At 45.4% G+C, this 18,644-nt stretch overlaps 1 protein-coding gene across 1 annotated transcript in view; it reads left to right on the forward strand.

Moving 5' to 3' along the window:
- Positions 1–18,644, forward strand: part of LOC144246548 (uncharacterized) — a 319,583-nt gene that overhangs the window by 134,184 nt on the left and 166,755 nt on the right. Inside the window, 1 exon segment of the mRNA XM_077784459.1 lies at positions 10,173–10,943. Within this exon segment, the coding sequence (XP_077640585.1) occupies positions 10,173–10,943 (771 nt within the window).

Genomic DNA, 18,644 nt, shown 5'->3' on the forward strand with positions numbered 1-18,644 from the left:
CAGGGGATGGACTCCGCTCCGAGAAGTTCCTGGAGAAGTCTCGGCCGGGAGAGAGCGCAGGGTGCAGCAGGGAACGACTCCTGTCCCTGAGCAGAGGGAGAAGCCCCGGGGGATGAGCTGAGCATGGCCCCATTCCCTGTCTCCTGCCCTGCCGGGGGAGGAGGTGCAGCTGGGAGCAGGGAGGCGTGGGGAAAGCTGCATTTAAGGCTCTGCACTGACTTCTCCTTATCCTGCTCCGAGTCTTTGGAGTTTTCTGCCAGAAATCTCTCCCCTGCCCCACCCACCCACAGGGCTTGGGGCAGGTTTCCCTTTTTGGGGGAAATCAAAGCGAAGAACTGATGCGCTAACGAGGGGCAGGAGAAGTGAGGCTCCTGGGCTTCCCGCAGAGGCGGAGGCACGGGAGGCGCAGGGCCGGGAAAGCCGTGGCGGGAGGCGCGGAGAAGTTTGTTTGTGTGGGCAGCTCAATCCCGGCTCGGCCCGGGCCCGTGCCGGGGCTGTTCCTCATCTCCGGCTTTCCCCTCACGCAGCCCGGGGGCGCCGAGAGCGCGGGGCGAGGCGGGGCCGTGCGCAGAGCCCGCCCCGAGCTCGCTGCCATTGGCCGCCGGTGCCGTCAGTCGCGGTTGCGGCGCGCTGATTGGTGGGAGCGGGGCGCGGCGCGGCCCCGGCGGCGGGCTGAGGGCGGCCGTGGCCGCGCAGCGCCGCCATTGGCCGAGCGGCTGTGCGGGCCCGGCAGCGGCGGCAGCGGCCGGAGCGCGGTGAGGCGGCGGCGGCGGAGCTCGGAGGCGGCCCCGGCGCAGGTGGGAGCCGCGCTGGGCTCTGCGGGGGCTCGGGGCCGGCTGCGGGCGGAGGGGGCGGCAGGGGGCTCCGGCGGCTCGCCGGTGCCGTGTCCGGCCCGTGCCGGCCCCGGGCTGAGGGCGCTGCGGGAGCGGCTGCCCGCGGTCTCCTTCCCGCCGGGGCCGGGCAGGAGCCGCTGCCGGAGCAGCGCTGGCTCGGCCCGGCTGCTGTGGGTAGGACAGAGGGGCTGCCCCGCGGCCGGGAGCGGGCGGGGAAATTCCCGTCGCCGGAGGTTCGTGTGCCCGGCGGAGAGCGAGGAGTCCTGTCAAAGTGACTTTATTGCCGAGCAGGGGCAGAGGCCGTGGGGCATTTGCCGTGCGCTCTCTGCCGTGGCTGTAGTCCGCAGCCTCCTTTTTATCCTCATTTTCCCGGCCGCATCTCCCTCTGCCTTTGCCCACCGGCTGAGTTCCTTGGAAGGTTCCGACTTCCCGATGCGCCTGGAGCCTGTCCTCGTTAATGTGCACCCTCCTTTTGTAGAACAGCCGATATTCATGGCTCTGTTAAGTCTTTGTTCTACTCCTCGAGGTTCGGGAATGTAGCGGGGACTTTGAGCAGCTGTCTGGGTCAATTTGTAACATTTATTGGAACTGGTGGTTTCTCCCCTTATCTACAAGTGCCCGGCCCTATCTCCAGGCAGATTCACTCCTTGACTCTGTTTTGTCCTTCCCGGGTCCTCTTTGGTTTTGGGATTATTCTCGGTGCCCTCATTCCCTGTCCTTTTGTAGCCGCTTGTGGATCAGGAGGCCTGGCTGCCAGCTGCATGCCCTGGCTCAGCTGCTGGATGAGCTGCACTGCCAAGGTGTGGAGCATGGTAAAAAGATGAGAGTTGCTGCAGCACAGAAGAGGAGAAGCAGCATTCCTTTAACCCCTGCTGTGCTGGGGAGCCAGGAAACCGTGTCCCATTCCCATCCTTTCCATGTTTGGACCAATACATAAACTGCTCTCCTATTTCCTTTCTTATCTTTTTTAGCAGTTTTCTCGTCATCTCTTTGCCAACAGCACTTTGAGCCATTTAGTTTTCCACAAACTCCTGCTTTTTCTGCTAAGAGATAATCTGATCCCATCCCCTGGTGAAATGTTGTGTTCCTCATTTCAGTGGCTTGGTCGGCAGGAAGGTCAGGAGCTGGAGCTGTCTGGTTGGTTCTTATTCTGAGGACAGCTTGTAATCAAATTATGCCATTCAAATGAAAAATGGGTTCTCTGTCTCCTGATATGAATTTGTGAGAAACGCCAATCACTTGGTTTTTAAAATGTTAGAAGTTTAATACTAGTAAAATGGTTATAAAAGTAGGAATACAATTAGACTAATAAAAATTTAGAGTTAGGACAATTGCAAGACATTAAAAAGCAAAGACTTGCAGATGTCCGGATGCTCTCTTGGGCACTTAAGCCACAACAACCATACCTTGTGAATAAAGGAATCACCCCTAAAAAAATACACTGTTGCATATTCTTATATCCTTCATGGTTATGCATACATTTTATTTAAAACAAGTAACTCTGCCTGTTGTATGTCAGCTGTTTTTTTTAATCCCCACGGCATGCTCCAGTCTGAGCATGGCCTGAAGTAATTAACTTCTTCTAGTAAGAAATCCATAAATTGCTCTTCTCTGGAGAATTTAGGTGTTCCTTGAGCGAATTTAGGTGTTCTCATTCCTTAACCCCCCCCCCCCCCCCACACACACACATGCATGTTTTCTCTTTTAACTACTAAAGCTTCATTTTATCTACAAAGCTACGTTTACCATACTATTAAGATGTTCATACAGCACAAGTTATCATTATAACATAATACATGTAGTAACTATCTGCACAGAGCCATATAACATGCATTTTTCACAAAATCATTTTGGTTCCCAGGGGCTGGTCCATGGTGTTGTAGGATTTGTTCTGGTGGCCGTTCATCTTTTCCCCATGTTTGGGCGCTCCCAGCTGGGGCTGCATCAATTGACCATTTTTTTTCTTAGTCCTTCATCATATACTTGAATTCCAACTGATTTCCCTGAACTTGTTCTAGCAAAACTCCCAGTGCTCTGATACACCCTGTACAGCACAGACAGTGACAGCAGATGTTGGAGTGGGCAGAGGGATGTTCCCCCCCTTATTTTAGTGAAGTTTTCCCAACATTCTCCATTTGCTGTTTCCCTTTGCAGCTTCAGCCATTTCTGTTGCAGAGTCAGAGATCCTCAGCATGGGCTCTGCCTTCAGCTGTGCAGATTCCATCTGTGCAAGCAGGCAGAGCTTGGGGTGAGGGGCAGAGGGAATCAGCCAATTCCTGCCCCAGGCAAGAAGAGCCAGGTACATTGTCCCCAGTTTTCCCCAGCAGTGTTAATTTGCATTTCTGAAGCTCCTCCTGGGTGCCTGGAATGCAGCTTCTCTTCCTCAGCAGCCTTCAGCAGCCTCAGTTGTGCCCCCCCCACAATCTGATGCTTTTTTGTTTTCCTTCAAATCATCTATTTATTGTTCATGAGTTAAAGGGTCACCTTTAAATCTCATCTAGTTTTGAAAATTTTGAAAAACTCTAATCACTTGGTTTTTAAAATTTTAAAAGTTTAATAATAATAAAATGGTTATAAAAATAATAATACAATTAGAGTTAGGACAATTACAAGACAAAAAGAGCAAAGAATTACGGATGTCCAGATGCTCTCGGACCCTAAGTCAAGAAAAGCATGACTTGTGAACAAAGGAATCACCCTTAAACAAAGACACTTGTTGCATATTCATACATCCTTCATCGTTATGCATACATTCTGTTCTAAACAAGAAACTCTGTTATATGTCAGCTGTTCCCTTTAATCCCCTGGCATCTTCAAGTCTGAGCAAGGCCTGAAGAAATTAGCTTCTCCTGATAAGAAGCCATAAATTCCTCTCCTTTGGAAGATTTAGGTGTTCTTCGAAGGGAGCATCTCATTCCTAAAAAGAAAACTCCCCCCACATACATTGTCTCTATTTTAACATAATGTTGTAACCTAAAACTACACTTAACACAATATGTAAGGGAATTAATACAGCATAACTTTCTAACATTACACATATAATATTCATTGTAACATTTGTGAAAAGCCAATCATAAATATGCATTTTTCACAATCCCACCTCTTACTGCGCAAGCCAAATGATTTATAAAGAATATTTCCTGTCCTCCTGCATTCTTTGGACTCTGTTGGTAATCAAATAAAACATGGGATTAAACAAAGAAGAAATATCAAAACACTTGTAACACATAAAAGGAAGAATCCTAATTTCTTCCACCATCCCATTCTCAATACATTACCCCACCTGCTAGTTTTTAACGTTATTTTCCCATTTTTGGACTGATACCTGGGTCATAATTTTTTTCTGATATCCTTTGTTTTTTCCAGGATGACATCCTCATTGCCATCTATTTTCAACAATCTGTACACCCCATTCTTTAGCCAATAAATAGCGTAAAGCCAACCTATTTTAATGCACTGCAGGTGATGTTTGGCTTTGCAGACTCCATATTAATTCCAATGCCTGAGCAGCTTTGTTTATTATCTTCTCTATAACTGCTTGGAGTCATTTAATATGACTCAGGATATAATTTGGGGTTAACACAGAGCTAGACTGCTGTGCTTGTTTTCCCTTTTTTTTTTACTAACTGTCTCTTTACCGAATCTTGGACTATATTTCTAAGATCAAATGTAAAACAAATCCATCTCTCTCCTTTTGGACATTCCATGCCCCAAGTATTACTACTTTTTCCTAAGTTCTTTGTAATGTGATAATTTTCCCCCTTTTTCCTGCAGGTACTTAATTTGGATGGGTTATAACAGTGGCTGTTGACATGGGTGTGTGTGACAAAAAGGAACTTTGGTTTCTTTCCATGTGATACTTTCTGTAGCATTTGTGACACGATCTTGCTGCTATCTCAGAAGGGAGAAGACAACAAATGAGAGACAGAAACAGGAATGACAGAGGTCTGGCGTGGCTTATACCCCCACCTCCCCTGCCTGTGGGGCTGCTGCCCACAGCAGGTACGTGTGATCTTCTCGCTGGTGAGTTCAGTGCTCAATCCAGGCTTACCCTCTGTTTCCCTTGTCACTCCTTTTTTACTCATTTCCAGGCAAATTGTTTTTGACACCTTTTAACTGTGGTTTTCCACCATTCCTCAGGTATCTCTCAGTCCACAGGCATTGATAATCCCCATCTACAAAAGCAATTTATTACTTCAGTTTTTGAGGTCTTTCTGTATAGGGGATTGATTCAGTACTCAATACTTCTTGCCATGAGAACATAGATTTTGTGAGCTACAATGCCAATTATTCTCATAATTTAAACATTCACTTATAACCCAGCTGCCATGTCCAATATGGGGATGAATCAAATAAAGTATACAGCATAGTATTAATGGCAATTTCCCTTCTTGCCTGTACAAGTCACAGGCTAAGGCCAGACCATAAGAACTCTTTGACTCAAACACTCCCGATCCTCCTGTTTGAAGTGGCAGTGTTCCTCTGCCAAGGAGGTGTCGGAGGCGTCTCAGGGCTTATTCAGGCAGGGCTTAGAACCAGTGATGCAAGCTTTGCTTTATTTCTCAGTTAGGTGTTATTCTTTGTACCTGCCTTGGGTCATTTGGGTCTTCCCAAACCATTACCACCCAGTCCTGGTTGAAAGTCAATTTGGTATCACCTGGTTTAGATGTGATAGTCCATTCCTCACGTTTCTTCACAAATTCTTTTATTTTGCTGGCATGAATTCACCCTCTTTTCCATGGTTGGGATTGCTGCTTTAGTAGTACCTGGAAAGGACTTCTTAATAACAGTGTTAAAAGAAAAACAATACTGCATTAACTTTCACCATTAGTTTTCTTCAAAACTTTCTGGGTTTAACTAAAAACTTTTTCTGTAGCTGCTTCTTCTTCTTGTATCCAGCTGTGCTGATTGCTGCAGAGGCCAATTCTTCTTCTTGTGAGCTATAATTAGTTAAATAAAAAAAGACTTGCCCAAATTTAACACAAGATGTATCACATCTCTTGGTTTTTTGCTTTTTAGGCAACATCCAACTGTTTTAGTCTTACAGACCCATTCTTCAGAACAAAAGCCTCCTTTCCTTAACAACAAAAATCAGAAGGAAAAAAAAGAAGTCTTGTTTAAAAAAATAAAGCACATTGTGAGAGTCAGCTATCTCTGCTTTGATCTTATCTCTATTGGTGGTCCAGCTCTCCCTCTTTTTCACAGCTTTGCCTTTGACTGTACTTCCTCACTCCCCTCCCCTTGTTGTCACTCTGTCTAGCAGGAATGGGGGAGAACTTACAAAAAGCTATGGTATGGGGACTTTGGGGTGTATTTCGCTCTTTCTCTTTCTCTCTCTTTCCCTTTCTCTCTCTTTCTCTTTTTCTCTCTTCTTCTCTCTTCTCCCTTTCTCTCTCTTTCGCTCTCTTTTTCTCTTTTCACATTTCAACATCCACATTCCAATATCAGTCCACTTTCTAACATTAGTCCTACATCCTGGAGAGGTGAGTCTGCCAATCACCTCTCCCTCCTTTTTCAACTTCCTTACAAATTTAATTAGTTTTGTTATGTGTGTTCTGCAGGCCTTTAATTCACGGCACCCTCCACCAAGGGCTACCAGCTACCCACAGCTGACAGTGCTAAAACTAAAGACTTATTTTGCTGTCACAATTTTCCATTCACAAGCTTGAAAGGGTTGTAGGAACAAGGTAAACAAAAATTTACTTCTGAAGTGATCTTGCCTGCAATAAAAAATTTAAGGCAATGCTTGTTAGTGTAATATAATTTGCAAAGAAGCCAAGGTTTGATTTGGGAAGGGCATCTGAGGACACAGAGCATGAGTTTTACAAATCTATAATTTGAAGAGGGAATAGACAAAATGTGGATACAGTGGGGGAGACAGCAAGTAAGGAATTTATCTCTGCAATACTCTCTTTTTGACTGCCAGGAGACACTCTCTGAAGAGGTTCTTACAGTACAAACAATAACTGGATGGGAAGAGGCACTCTTGAATTTAAGCTTTGGTGTCAAAATAGGAAACTGCCCCTGAGCACTGCAGTGCTGGAGCACCCTGCCTGCAAACTCACCAGAGGCAAGCCACTGCTGCCACGCTGCAGGGCTGCCTGCAGCACAGAGGGAACCATGGCCAAGCCCTCCCTGCAGGCCTGGGTAATCCACACAAGGAATCACAATTGCTTCATAGCTCTCTAACTCATTCAAGAAATAGGAAACTGTAGTAAACAGAGATCTCCCTCACCATCTTTTTCATATGTGTGTGTCACACACCCACTGTGATGCTGGAAGTAACAAATTGTTTACATTAGAAGATACTGAACCTTTTTCTTCATCTAGCTTTGTAGTTTCCCTTTTCTATATGTAGCAACCTCCCATTGTGGGAAAAAATGAGCCCTATTTTTTTACAAGTGTTTTGTATGCACAATTTTATTTGCTCTTCTAGATACACTGCAAGTAGTTAGCACTTCCAGAAAAACCAGCAAACAAGCAAAACAAAAAAACTAAGAAAGCAAAACACATTTGGGTACATGAAAAAGGACTGGTTGGAAGGAAAATTGTTTCTCATTGATCTACCAAGCGGTTGGTGTTACCTTTAGTTTAACTTTACACACTGAGAACACTTGATTGAACAGCCTGCATTGACTCAAATTAATAGCAGGTTTTGCTATGTCACAGCTGTAAACTAGTTTTTCAATCCTAGAGTACAGTAAGTTATGTATTTCAAGATAAAAATCACAATGCAAATTGGAAGAAATTTAGTACTGCATGAGGTGTGCACACAATTAATTTACCTCTAGAAGTCAGTTTATGACTTTCCTCTACTAGGATTGCAGTAGCTGCTATAGCTTGAATGCACACTGGCCAGCCTTGATTTACTGGATCCCACATCTTTGATAAATAAGCCACGGGTCTCTTTACTCCTCCCCACTCTTGAAACAAAACCCTATGAGCTACCCCCTTTTTTTCATTTACATATAAATGAAAGGGTTTTGCTAGTGAAGGTAAGCTTAAAGTTTATATTGGGGCTAGTTTTAACTTCTTTTTTCTTAATTTTTCATTTTCCTTTTTGATCCATTTTATATCATCTCCCTCTGTCATTTTTTTTTATTCAAAAATTTTACTGTCTGTGTATATCCTTCAATCGACAATCTATAATATCCCAATAATCTGAGTATCTTTCTGATTTCCCCCTTTGAAGAGGGAGGGGGAAGGGATAGAATCCCTGTGTTTCAGTCTGGGTTGAGCTTCCAACTACCCTTACTAAGCAAGTGTCCAAGATATTTTACCTCTGATTCTACAAATTGCAGCTTCCCTTTTGATACCCTTAATCCTTTTTCCCCAAGAAAATTCAAAAGCTTTATAGTAGCCTCTCTAACTTCAGCTTCAGCTTCCCCAGAAAGTAAAAGATTATCCACATATTGGATAATTTGTATTTCAGGGGGAGTGGGGAAAGTTTGTAGTATTGTTTCTAAAGCTTGTCCAAATAAGTTTGGGGATTCTGTAAGCCCCTGTGGTAGTTTTGTCCACCTTAATTGCTGTTTTCTCCAGTTAGTGGGTCCTTCCATTCAAAATCAAAGATAACTTGCTCTCTTGGGCTAATGGGCAAGCCCAAAAGGCATCTTTAAGGTCCACTACACTAAACCACTGATGCTGGGGAGGAACTTTACTGAAAAGAGTATAAGGATTTGGTACCACTGGATAGCGGGTCTGAGTTCCTTTGTTAACCTCCCTTGAGTCTTGTACCAGTCTATAGCTCCCGTCAGGCTTCTTTACTGGGAGTATTGGGGTATTATGGGGAGACATACAAGGTTCTAATGTCCATCCTTTATTAGTCCTTCTATTACTGGCTTTAAACATTCCCGTCCTTCTAAAGGTACAGGATACTGCCGTACATGTATGGGACAATTTTTTTTTCCTCAGTTGTAATCTTTATGGGGTCAATATTTAATCTTCCCCTATTTCCCTCCCCAGCCCAAACTTCCTTGTTAATTCTTCTTCCATCCTCCTGGCCTAGTTTTAAAAGTCTAGCTGTCATCTTCCCATCTTCTGGAACAACCCCTATTCCTAATTTCACCTGTAAATCTTGTCCCAATAAATTGCTACCTGCCCCTGGGACCAAGAAAACATCCCTCATCCAAAATTTAGTTTCTCCCTCTATTACCACATTTTTAATAACGGGTACTGTGAAACTCTCTCCTTTTGCTCCTGTTACTATTACGGTATCTTTGCTTACACTATAACCTTTTGGAATATTTAACATAAAGGTTCTTTTTGCCCCTGTGTCTACCACAAATTCCAATTCTTCTTCTTGGGGACCCACTCTTAAAATTATCTCAGCATTCCCCACCTGGACCCCACCTGCGCCCCCCCCTCGGCCCCATGGCCCCGCAAGGGGAATTTGGGGAGGTGGGAGTGGGGCAGTGCCAAGGCCGGGCCCCCCCGCGCTGTCCTGGCGGGAGCGGCTGCAGTGGGGACCGAGTGCGGGCGGGAGCGGCCGAGAGCCCAGCGCTGCCCCGGCCCGACCTGCCCCAGCTCCATCCCTGCCCCTGCGCTGGGATGCTGTGGGGCTGGGGGGAAGAGGGAGCCGGCAGTGGGTGCTGGGCCTGGGGGCAGGAGGAGAAGGGAAGGAGAAGCAGGCTTGAGGAACAGAATGGTCAAAGGATGCAAGTGGCAGGAGAGGGTGGGATTGTGCCAGAGAAGGAGGAATAGCAGGAGGAAGAGGAGTGTGAGGAAGAGTAGAGACACAAGAGGAGGAGGAGGAGGAGCAGAAAGAGGAAGCAGCAGAAGGTTCCACCCCTCCCTGTGTCTGCAGCCTCCCCCCAGCCCCAGGAGTGGTGCTCCCCCCACATGCAGCAGGTAACTGTGGAGCGGGATCCACGATTTTCATGGGGTGAATCTTGGTGTTTCTGAGCTTTCTTGGGCTAAATGTTGGTGCTTTGGTTTTATGTGGCAGCTGAATCTTTATCTTTTGAAGGAGGTTTTTGCTGAGTGGTGATGTTCGGGGAGTTTTTGATTTGTGTCTTGAAGTTTGTGGGATTTTTGGGCTGAATCTTGGTGTTTTGGAGGTTCTTACAGACACAGGATTCCCAATGACTTCCTGAGATGAACTTGGGCAAGGAGGAACCTCCAGTCCAAGGAGCTCTTCTCTTGTTTTTCCCTCAAACCAGGATTTGTCATTGCCAGGGCGTGGCTGGATGGAGGAGGAGGAAAAGTCCTGGAGATGCTGCAGGAGGAGGAGCTGCAAACCCAGCCCAGGGAGCTGCAGGGAGGAAAGAGCCCCCTGAGCCAGGAAGGCGGGCGGAGATCCAGCCAGAGCTCGGAGCTGGTGGAGAAGCCTCATGGCAGGGAGAAGCCCCACAAGTGCTTGGAATGTGGGAAGGGTTTCAGCCAGAGCTCCACCCTGATCTATCACCAGAGGATCCACACTGGGGAACGGCCCTATGAGTGCTTGGAATGTGGGAAGGGTTTCAGCCGGAGCTCCCACCTGATCCGGCACCAGAGGATCCACACTGGGGAACGGCCCTTTGAGTGTGGGAAATGTGGGAAGAGGTTTCGGACCAGCTCTGATGTCCTCAAACATGAGCGGATTCACACAGAGGAGAGGCCCTACCGCTGCCCCAACTGCGGGATGGGCTTCAACCGCAACTCCAGCCTCACTGAGCACCGGAGCATCCACACCGGGGAGAGGCCCTACGAGTGTGGGAAGTGTGGGAAGGGCTTCAGACACAGGTCTAGTCTGATCAAGCACCAGGTGATCCACACTGGGGAACGGCCCTATGAGTGCTTGGAATGTGGGAAGAGCTTTGGGTGGAGCTCTGCCCTGAGAATACACCAACGCTTCCACACTGGGGAGAGGCCCTACGAGTGTCCCCAGTGTGGGAAGAGGTTTCGGACCAGCTCCAGTGTCCTTCTACATGAACGGATTCACACAGAGGAGAGGCCCTTCCGCTGCCCCAACTGTGGGAAGGGCTTCAAACACAACTCCAGCCGCATCAGGCACCGGCGCATCCACACTGGGGAGAGGCCCTACGAGTGTGGGAAGTGTGGGAAGAGCTTCTCACAGAGCTTTCACTTGACCCAGCACCAAAGGAGGCACCACTAAAGGAAGCCCTGTGAGTGCCCCGCGTGAGGGAAGAGCTTGGAGTGAGGGAAGAGCTTGGTGTGCTGCTGCAGCTCCATACCTCATGGGAGGATCAGGGCTGGATGATCCCCAGTGAACCCCATTGGGCAGAGCCCTGGTGCCCCCATATAGGGAATAAAACAGAGAGTAAAGCAATGGAGCTGATAAAGGGGCCCGATATCTGAGGCCTGACTGAGCAGAAACTGTGGGAAACACAGACAGTTTAAGTCTCCCTGGGCAAGAAGAGGAGACAGTGGGGGGTGTTGCTATCATGCTGGCGTGGTAGTGTGGAGGAAGGGTTTTAGAAAGGTCTTGGGAATGGGAAACTGAGGAAAATATACATTTTTGTATGCCCCATTGTTTTTGGAAAGTTTTGCTTCAGCATTTCTCTGTGAACCCCCTTCTCCCCACCCCTGAGCAGTTCCCATTTGACCTGACCCCTGGGTTGATTCTGATGCGCCTAAGCTGGACACTGTCTCCATTGTTTAGACCTTATCTCTTAATTTTGCTATATAAAACTGTATCTGGGCAGTAGCCCGGGGTCTTTGGTCCCTGCAACCGTTCAGGCAATACAATCTCTCTGGACTGTATACCACTGACCTCTCTTCGTCTCTTTATCTCCATCCCTAGCGGCGACCGAGGCACGCTGCCGCTTGGACCATGCTAACCCAGCCGCTGCCTGGTAAGCCCAGGGCAGCCGGACCACGACAAAACCCCGGCCCCTGGAGGGGACAGCTAGCCGGAGGGTCCTGGGGGGCCGGGGAGGGACGGGGGACAGCTTCAAGTGACCCCCAAAAGCCGCAGGAGGTGGCAGGGGTGTGACAGAGGGGATGAGGGGGTGAGAAAGGGACAGAAGGGACATCAGAGTGTGGGAAACCACAGACTGAGGTATTGTTTATTAAGATATATATAAATAAGTTAGGAAACGGATTTGTGAGAAATCACAGACTGAGGATAGGAAACGGAGGGTGAGAAAATACAGACTGCTTACAGACTAAGGTATTGATTAGGAAACGAGGATACGCAAATAGCCTGCGGACACAACATTTGCAAGATAAGGAAACCAAACACACCTGGGGACTGATGATACAAGATAAAGATAACCTCCATTACTCACCGACTGCTTACGTAAACAAAAGGAAACTGCAAGCTTAAACAAAGGAGACCCCTCGGGAATTCATTGAAAGAACGGGATAAAAATGAGGGCTGTTTGAATGAATCGGCGCGGCAGAGAGGGAGCAGAAACTCCCCCGCCGCCCAGCGCTGTCTTTGCTCATATCCTACTTGCTGTAATTAATAAAATTCTAATTGGATTATGATCCATTGTGGCGTAAATTTATAACAATTTCTGGTGTCGTGACTCGGATAAGGAACGGTGGGCTTTGGTCCTCCGGGGAGGCGCCCCGCGACATTTCGTGGTCCCGCAACCAATAGCTTACCCTAACCTTACCGACGAACCTAAAGTCTAGGATAATGAGCAAAGGAGAGACTGGTAAAAAATCCCATAAAAATCCTGTGCACGAGAGTCCGGACGAAGACGCAGGACGCGTAAGTAGTGAAATTATTCGCAGAGCGAAACTGTTCACGGTGAAATTTCTCACGGGTTTTCCGTTCGGGCGGGATTGGGTTTCCTGGAATATAACGAATGAGAGGTTCGATATACTGAGCCAAGCAAGTGTGGACTCTTAAGTACTGCGTTTTCCATCTCCCGCGAGGGACTGGGCCAGGAACAAGAGGAGCGAGTACGTGTGTGTGTGGAGATATTCCAGAAGATGGGGGCGAAGGGAAGCAAGCCTTCGACTCCCATGGGAAGGGTACCCACTGTACCAAAGGATACCCCTCTGGCATATATCTTAGATAATTGGAGATATTTCCCTGGAACCCTAGGGAAAGATAAGCAAAAAATGATAGAATATTGTACTAAGATATGGGGAGGGAAGAAGATTTCTAAAAATGTCTTTTGACCAGTTTATGGGTCAGAAAAAGATTGGGTAAGGCAGCAGTTAAACCTCTGGGTAAATAATAAAAAACTCCTTAACCCGGAGGGGAGACAATACGCGGAAGTGTGGCTAGAAAGACCGGGAGCTGGACTTTATCCGCTGAATGAAATAAAAACTAAACATAAGAAAAAGAAGGAAGAGTTAGACGAAACCCTTCTAACCCTCCCTCCTTACATCCCTCCTCCTGTTTCCGCAGCCCCTCCAGAGGTCTCCAGAGCACCCACTCCCTCACCAGAGTCAGAACAAGGGTCTCCCCCCGTTCCTAGACACGTAACTAGAAGTCAAAGAGGGGAAGCTCAGATGTACCCCCTAAGAGAAATACCCATGGGGGGACCTCAACCTGTGATTGGATATATTTCCGTCCCCTTAAACTCGGCTGACTTACGAGATTTTAAAAGAACCGAGATGGGAAGCTTAATTGAGGACCCACTCGGAGTAGCAGAAAGACTAGATCAATTTTTGGGGCCAAGCCTTTATACTTGGGATGAGATGCAATCTATCCTTGGTCAATTATTCATTACCGAGGAAAGAGATATGATTAGACGAGCAGGAATGAGACTGGGATTCTCAACATGCTCAGGGACCTCAAGCAGATATTAAATGGCCACTCCAAAGACCTAATTGGAATAATCAGGATCCGGCGCTTAGAACTCATATGCAGGACCTGAGAACTATAGTAATTCAGGGGATTAGAGAAGCAGTACCCCGTGGGCAGAATATCAATAAAGCATTTAATGAAATGCAAAAGAATGATGAAAGCCCTACTGAGTGGCTGGAACGACTAAGGAAAGCCCTTCAGCTGTACTCTGGGGTAAATCCAAACGACCCTTTAGGGCAAATGCTCCTCAAAACTCAGTTTGTGGCAAAATCATGGGAAGATATCAGGAAGAAGATTGAAGAGTTAGAGAACTGGCAGAATAGAGGGTTAGATGAATTATTGAGGGAAGCTCAGAAAGTCTACGTAAGATGGGAAGAAGAGAGCAGCAAGCGACAAGTAAGAATGATGGTAGCAACAGTCAGAGAGGATCGCAAAGGGCGAACTGGTGAACACAGATCTGCTAGAATGAAACAAATAGAAAAGGAACAGAGGTGTTGTTTTTACTGTGGAAAAAAGGGACATATAAGGAAGAATTGCAGAGAAAGGATCAGAGATGAGGAAATATTGAAAACAGAATAGGGGAGTCAGGGGCTCTATATCTTAGGGGACCGGAGTCATCATGAGCCCTTGATAAAAGTAAAAATAGGTCCCCATAAACAAGAGTTCACCTTTTTAGTAGACACTGGGGCTGAAAAATCAACTATTAAGCAGATACCTGAGGGATGTAAAGTTTCCCCTGAAAAAGTACAAGTAATTGGGGCAAAAGGGGAACCCTTTAAAGTAAGCAAAATCAAAAATGTGGTATTCGAAACTGAAAATAAATTTGGAATGGGTGAACTCTTGCTCGTCCCTGAAGCAGAATTTAACCTGTTAGGACGAGACTTAATTATTGAATTGCAATTAGAAATTAAAGTGAAAAATGAAGAGTTGGCAGGGTCTGCTTATCCTTTGACCGTGGATGATCAAAAACAAATTAACCCCAATGTCTGGTACTCTCCGGACACAATTAGTAGACTGGAAATGCCACCGATTAAAATCCAAATTTCCGAACCTCACATACCTGTGAAGGTAAGGCAATATCCCATATCCTTAGAAGGACGAAGAGGATTGAAGCCAGAAATTGATCGATTATTGGCACAAGGAATCTTAGAGCCCTGTATGTCACCCTTTAACACCCCCATTTTGCCTGTAAAGAAACCAAATGGGAAATATCGGCTCGTACATGATCTAAGGGAAATAAACAAAAGAACTATTACTCGGTTCCCTGTGGTAGCAAACCCATACACATTGCTAAGCAAACTAGGACCCCATAATTCCTGGTATAGTGTGATTGATTTAAAGGATGCCTTTTGGGTCTGTCCACTGGCAGAAGAATGCCTAATTATTTTGCCTTTGAATGGGAAGACATAGAGACGGGCTGGAGACAGCAATTAAGATAGACCGTGCTCCCCCAAGGGTTCACTGAGTCCCCTAATCTGTTTGGACAGGCCCTAGAAGAGCTCTTAACAGAATATCAAGTACAAATGGGGAATGTGCTGTTACAATATGTAGATGATCTGCTCATAGCGGGGAATAATAGGGAGAATGTAAGAAAAGAAACCATTCGACTCCTAAACTTTCTTGCACAAAAGGGACTACGGGTATCACAGGAAAAGTTACAATTTGTAGAGGAAAAAGTAAAATATCTGGGACATTATCTGTTTAACGGCCAGAAGATACTAGATCCAGAGCGTATTAAAGGAATTCTGGAATTACCTATGCCTGTCACTAAGAGGCAAATTTGGCAGGCATTAGGGCTATTTGGGTATTGTAGACAATGGATAGAGAACTACAGCTTTAAAGTTAAATTCCTATATGAACAACTGCTTAAAGACAAAATACCCAAGTGGACTCTTCAGGATCAAGAGCAGTTTGCCAGCCTTAAAAGGGAGCTAAGCCAAGCACCAGTTTTAAGTCTCCCGGATTTAAAACAGCCATTCCATTTATTTGTTAACATACATGAAGGAACGGCATTCGGAGTATTAACTCAGGAATGGGCCGGACAAAAGAAACCAGTGGCATACTTATCAAAGCTGTTAGACCCTGTGAGCAGGGGTTGGTCGAGTTGTTTACAGATCATTGTTGCTGCTGCCCTATTGCTTGAGGAACAAACCGCATTACTTTTAATGGAGAAGTTGTCTTATATGTGCCTCATAACATCAGGGGAGTGTTACAACAAAAAGCAGAAAAATGGCTTACAGATAGCCGAATATTAAAGTATGAGGGAATACTTATAGAATCCTCTAAATTATCTTTAAAAACTACTGGAGCAGTTAACCCCGCTGAGTTTTTATATTCAGGAGAAGGTAATGAACCATTACACGATTGGTTTCAAACAATTGAACAACAAACACGCATTAGGTCAGACTTAGAAGAAGAAGAACTACAATGTGGAGAAGTATTATTCATAGATGGGTCATCACGAATAGTAGAAGGTAAACGATTGTCTGGATATGCCATCGTTAAATAGGAAAAAGGGGAATTTAAGACAAAAGAATCCGGCTCCCTGAGTGCCAGTTGGTCGGCTCAAGCCTGTGAGCTATATGCATTGTGGAAAGCATTAGTGTTACTGAAGGGAAAGGATGGGACTATATATACAGACTCACGTTATGTGTTCGGAGTAGTACACACCTTTGGGAAAATATGGGAGGAAAGGGGATTTGTTAACTCCCAGGGAAAAGAACTGATACACCCGGAATTAATTCGGCAAGTTCTGGGGGCATTGAAAATGCCAAATAAAATAGCAGTTGTACATATAAAAGGACACCAGCGAGGTACAAGTTACCAAGTTGGGGGAAATAATGCAGCTGATATAGAGGCAAAACGAGTGGCAGGCAATTATAATATAATTTTGACTATGCAACAAGTACCTATTAGTAAAAATTTGAGTTTTTAGTCTGCGGAAAAAGAAAAACTAGAACAAATAGGAGCTAAGGAATGGGATGGGAAATACATATTGCCAGACGGGAGAGAAGTCCTGCCAAAGGGCATAGCACTTGAAATATTTTCAAAAATACACAGTAAAGCACACTGGGGAACTCAGGCGTTAGTTGATAATTTTAATCAACAGTTTGCCTGTATAGGCGTATATAATATAGCAAAGACAGTTACAGCAGCCTGCGAGACCTGTCAAAAGGTTAATCGAAACAACATAAAACAAAGACCTCTTGGAGGACGTTCCCCCGCATACCGACCATTCTCACATATACAAGTAGATTTTACTGAACTACCTAGGGTGGGGCGTTAAAAATATTTATTAGTAATGGTGGATCACTTAACACATTATGTTGAGGCTTTTCCTACCTCCAGGGCAACCGCTAACCAAGTCACTAAAGTGTTACTTGAACACGTTATACCTTGATATGGAGTACCTGAGGTAATCGACTCAGACAGAGGAACACATTTTGTATCAAAAATTGTTAAAGATCTGACAGAAAACTTGGGTATAAAGTGGGAATACCATACACCATGGCATCCACAAAGTTCAGGAAAAGTTGCAAGGATGAGTGGAGAAATTAAAACTATTTTGACTAAATTAATTATAGAAACCAAATTATCATGGATTAAATGCCTACCCATGGCACTATTAATTCTCAGAACCAGACCCCGAGCAGATGTAGGAATATCAGCATTTGAAATGGTGTATGGAATGTCCTACAGAATTGAAAGCCCACAAACAAATGTTTTAATTAGAGACCGTGTGATTAATGAATATGTTTCATAATTAGCAAAACATCGTAACCATCTTTGGGAATGTGGACTGATTGTGCAACGACCCCCATTGGACTTAAAAATACACAACGTTAAACCTGGGGATTGGATATTGATTAAAGTGTGGAAAGAAGAAACCCTAAAGCCCAATTGGGAGGGACCTTATCTTGTTTTGTTGACAACAGAAACAGCCGTCCGGACTGCTGAGCGTGGATGGACTCATGCCAGCCGCCTTAAAGGCCCAGTAACGAGACCTCACTGAAAAGTAATCAATACCCCAGGTGACACCAAGATAACCCTGAAAAGATAACATAATGATAAAGACGTTATTTTATTTTTTTGCTGCATTACCTTTTGGTATAAAGTGTGTATTGCTGTTTATATATGCTATAATTACTTCTTTTTTTATCTATTATATATGGAAGCGTACAAAGTGTGTAGAAGGAAATTGCTAGACATATGTAGCCACACCATAGTGAATATAGAAGGTATGCTGATGTAAATAATATATATGTACTCTAAATATACGAATTTGTGGTAATGATATAAACTGTAATTGTTATCCGTCTGCTTGTTTTAGGTATAAGGTATGCCAAGATAAATGGTGAACACACTGTGAAGGTGGATACCTTTCCAACGAACCAGTCCCCCTTTGTGGTTGAAATCTTGGCTATAAAGTGTAGAGGGGAAGTACTAACTGTGTCTTGCTTTGCCCCATTAGTTCTAGCTGCAAAGTGGGAAGCCTATATAAACAGGCAGAAATCCCGAAACAGCTGTTCTCCTGAAGAATTCCCTTGCTGCCGAGAAGATGATACCCCCCCGTGACTCGACGCAACCGAGTCGATGGGTGAGGCAAAAGAGGAACAAACTGTGGAGAAAAGAATCAGAACAATGGGACGCAGAGGCAGCAACGGTCGAACTTCCCCAGGATTGGTAAAAATATACTTAAATTGGCAAAATTGACAGACACCCTTTTTCCTGGTATACCGTTACTCTTGATATTGATAATAACCCAGGCAGAAGGGGGAAATCCTCATGAACCATTTCAATGGGAACTAATATCTTGGGAAGGAACGAGAACAATAGCCACTTTTAGCAAACCAGGTCCACCTGAATTCATAGTAAAACTTTGTGATTTAGTACCAATACATTGTGTAAAAGGACCTCCATTTTATATATGCCCGGCCTCTGGACCGTCTTACTGTAATTATCCTGGACATTATTATTGTGGTTATTGGGGATGTGAAACAATAGCCTTGGGCTGGTCGGTAAAGGCTCCTGATAAATATATAAAAGCAACCTAGACTCCTAACGAATGTGTGCCTGAACAAACAGTTGTAGATCTTACA

This window comes from Lonchura striata, chromosome 6 (assembly GCF_046129695.1).
Source record: "Lonchura striata isolate bLonStr1 chromosome 6, bLonStr1.mat, whole genome shotgun sequence".
NCBI lineage: Eukaryota > Metazoa > Chordata > Aves > Passeriformes > Estrildidae > Lonchura > Lonchura striata.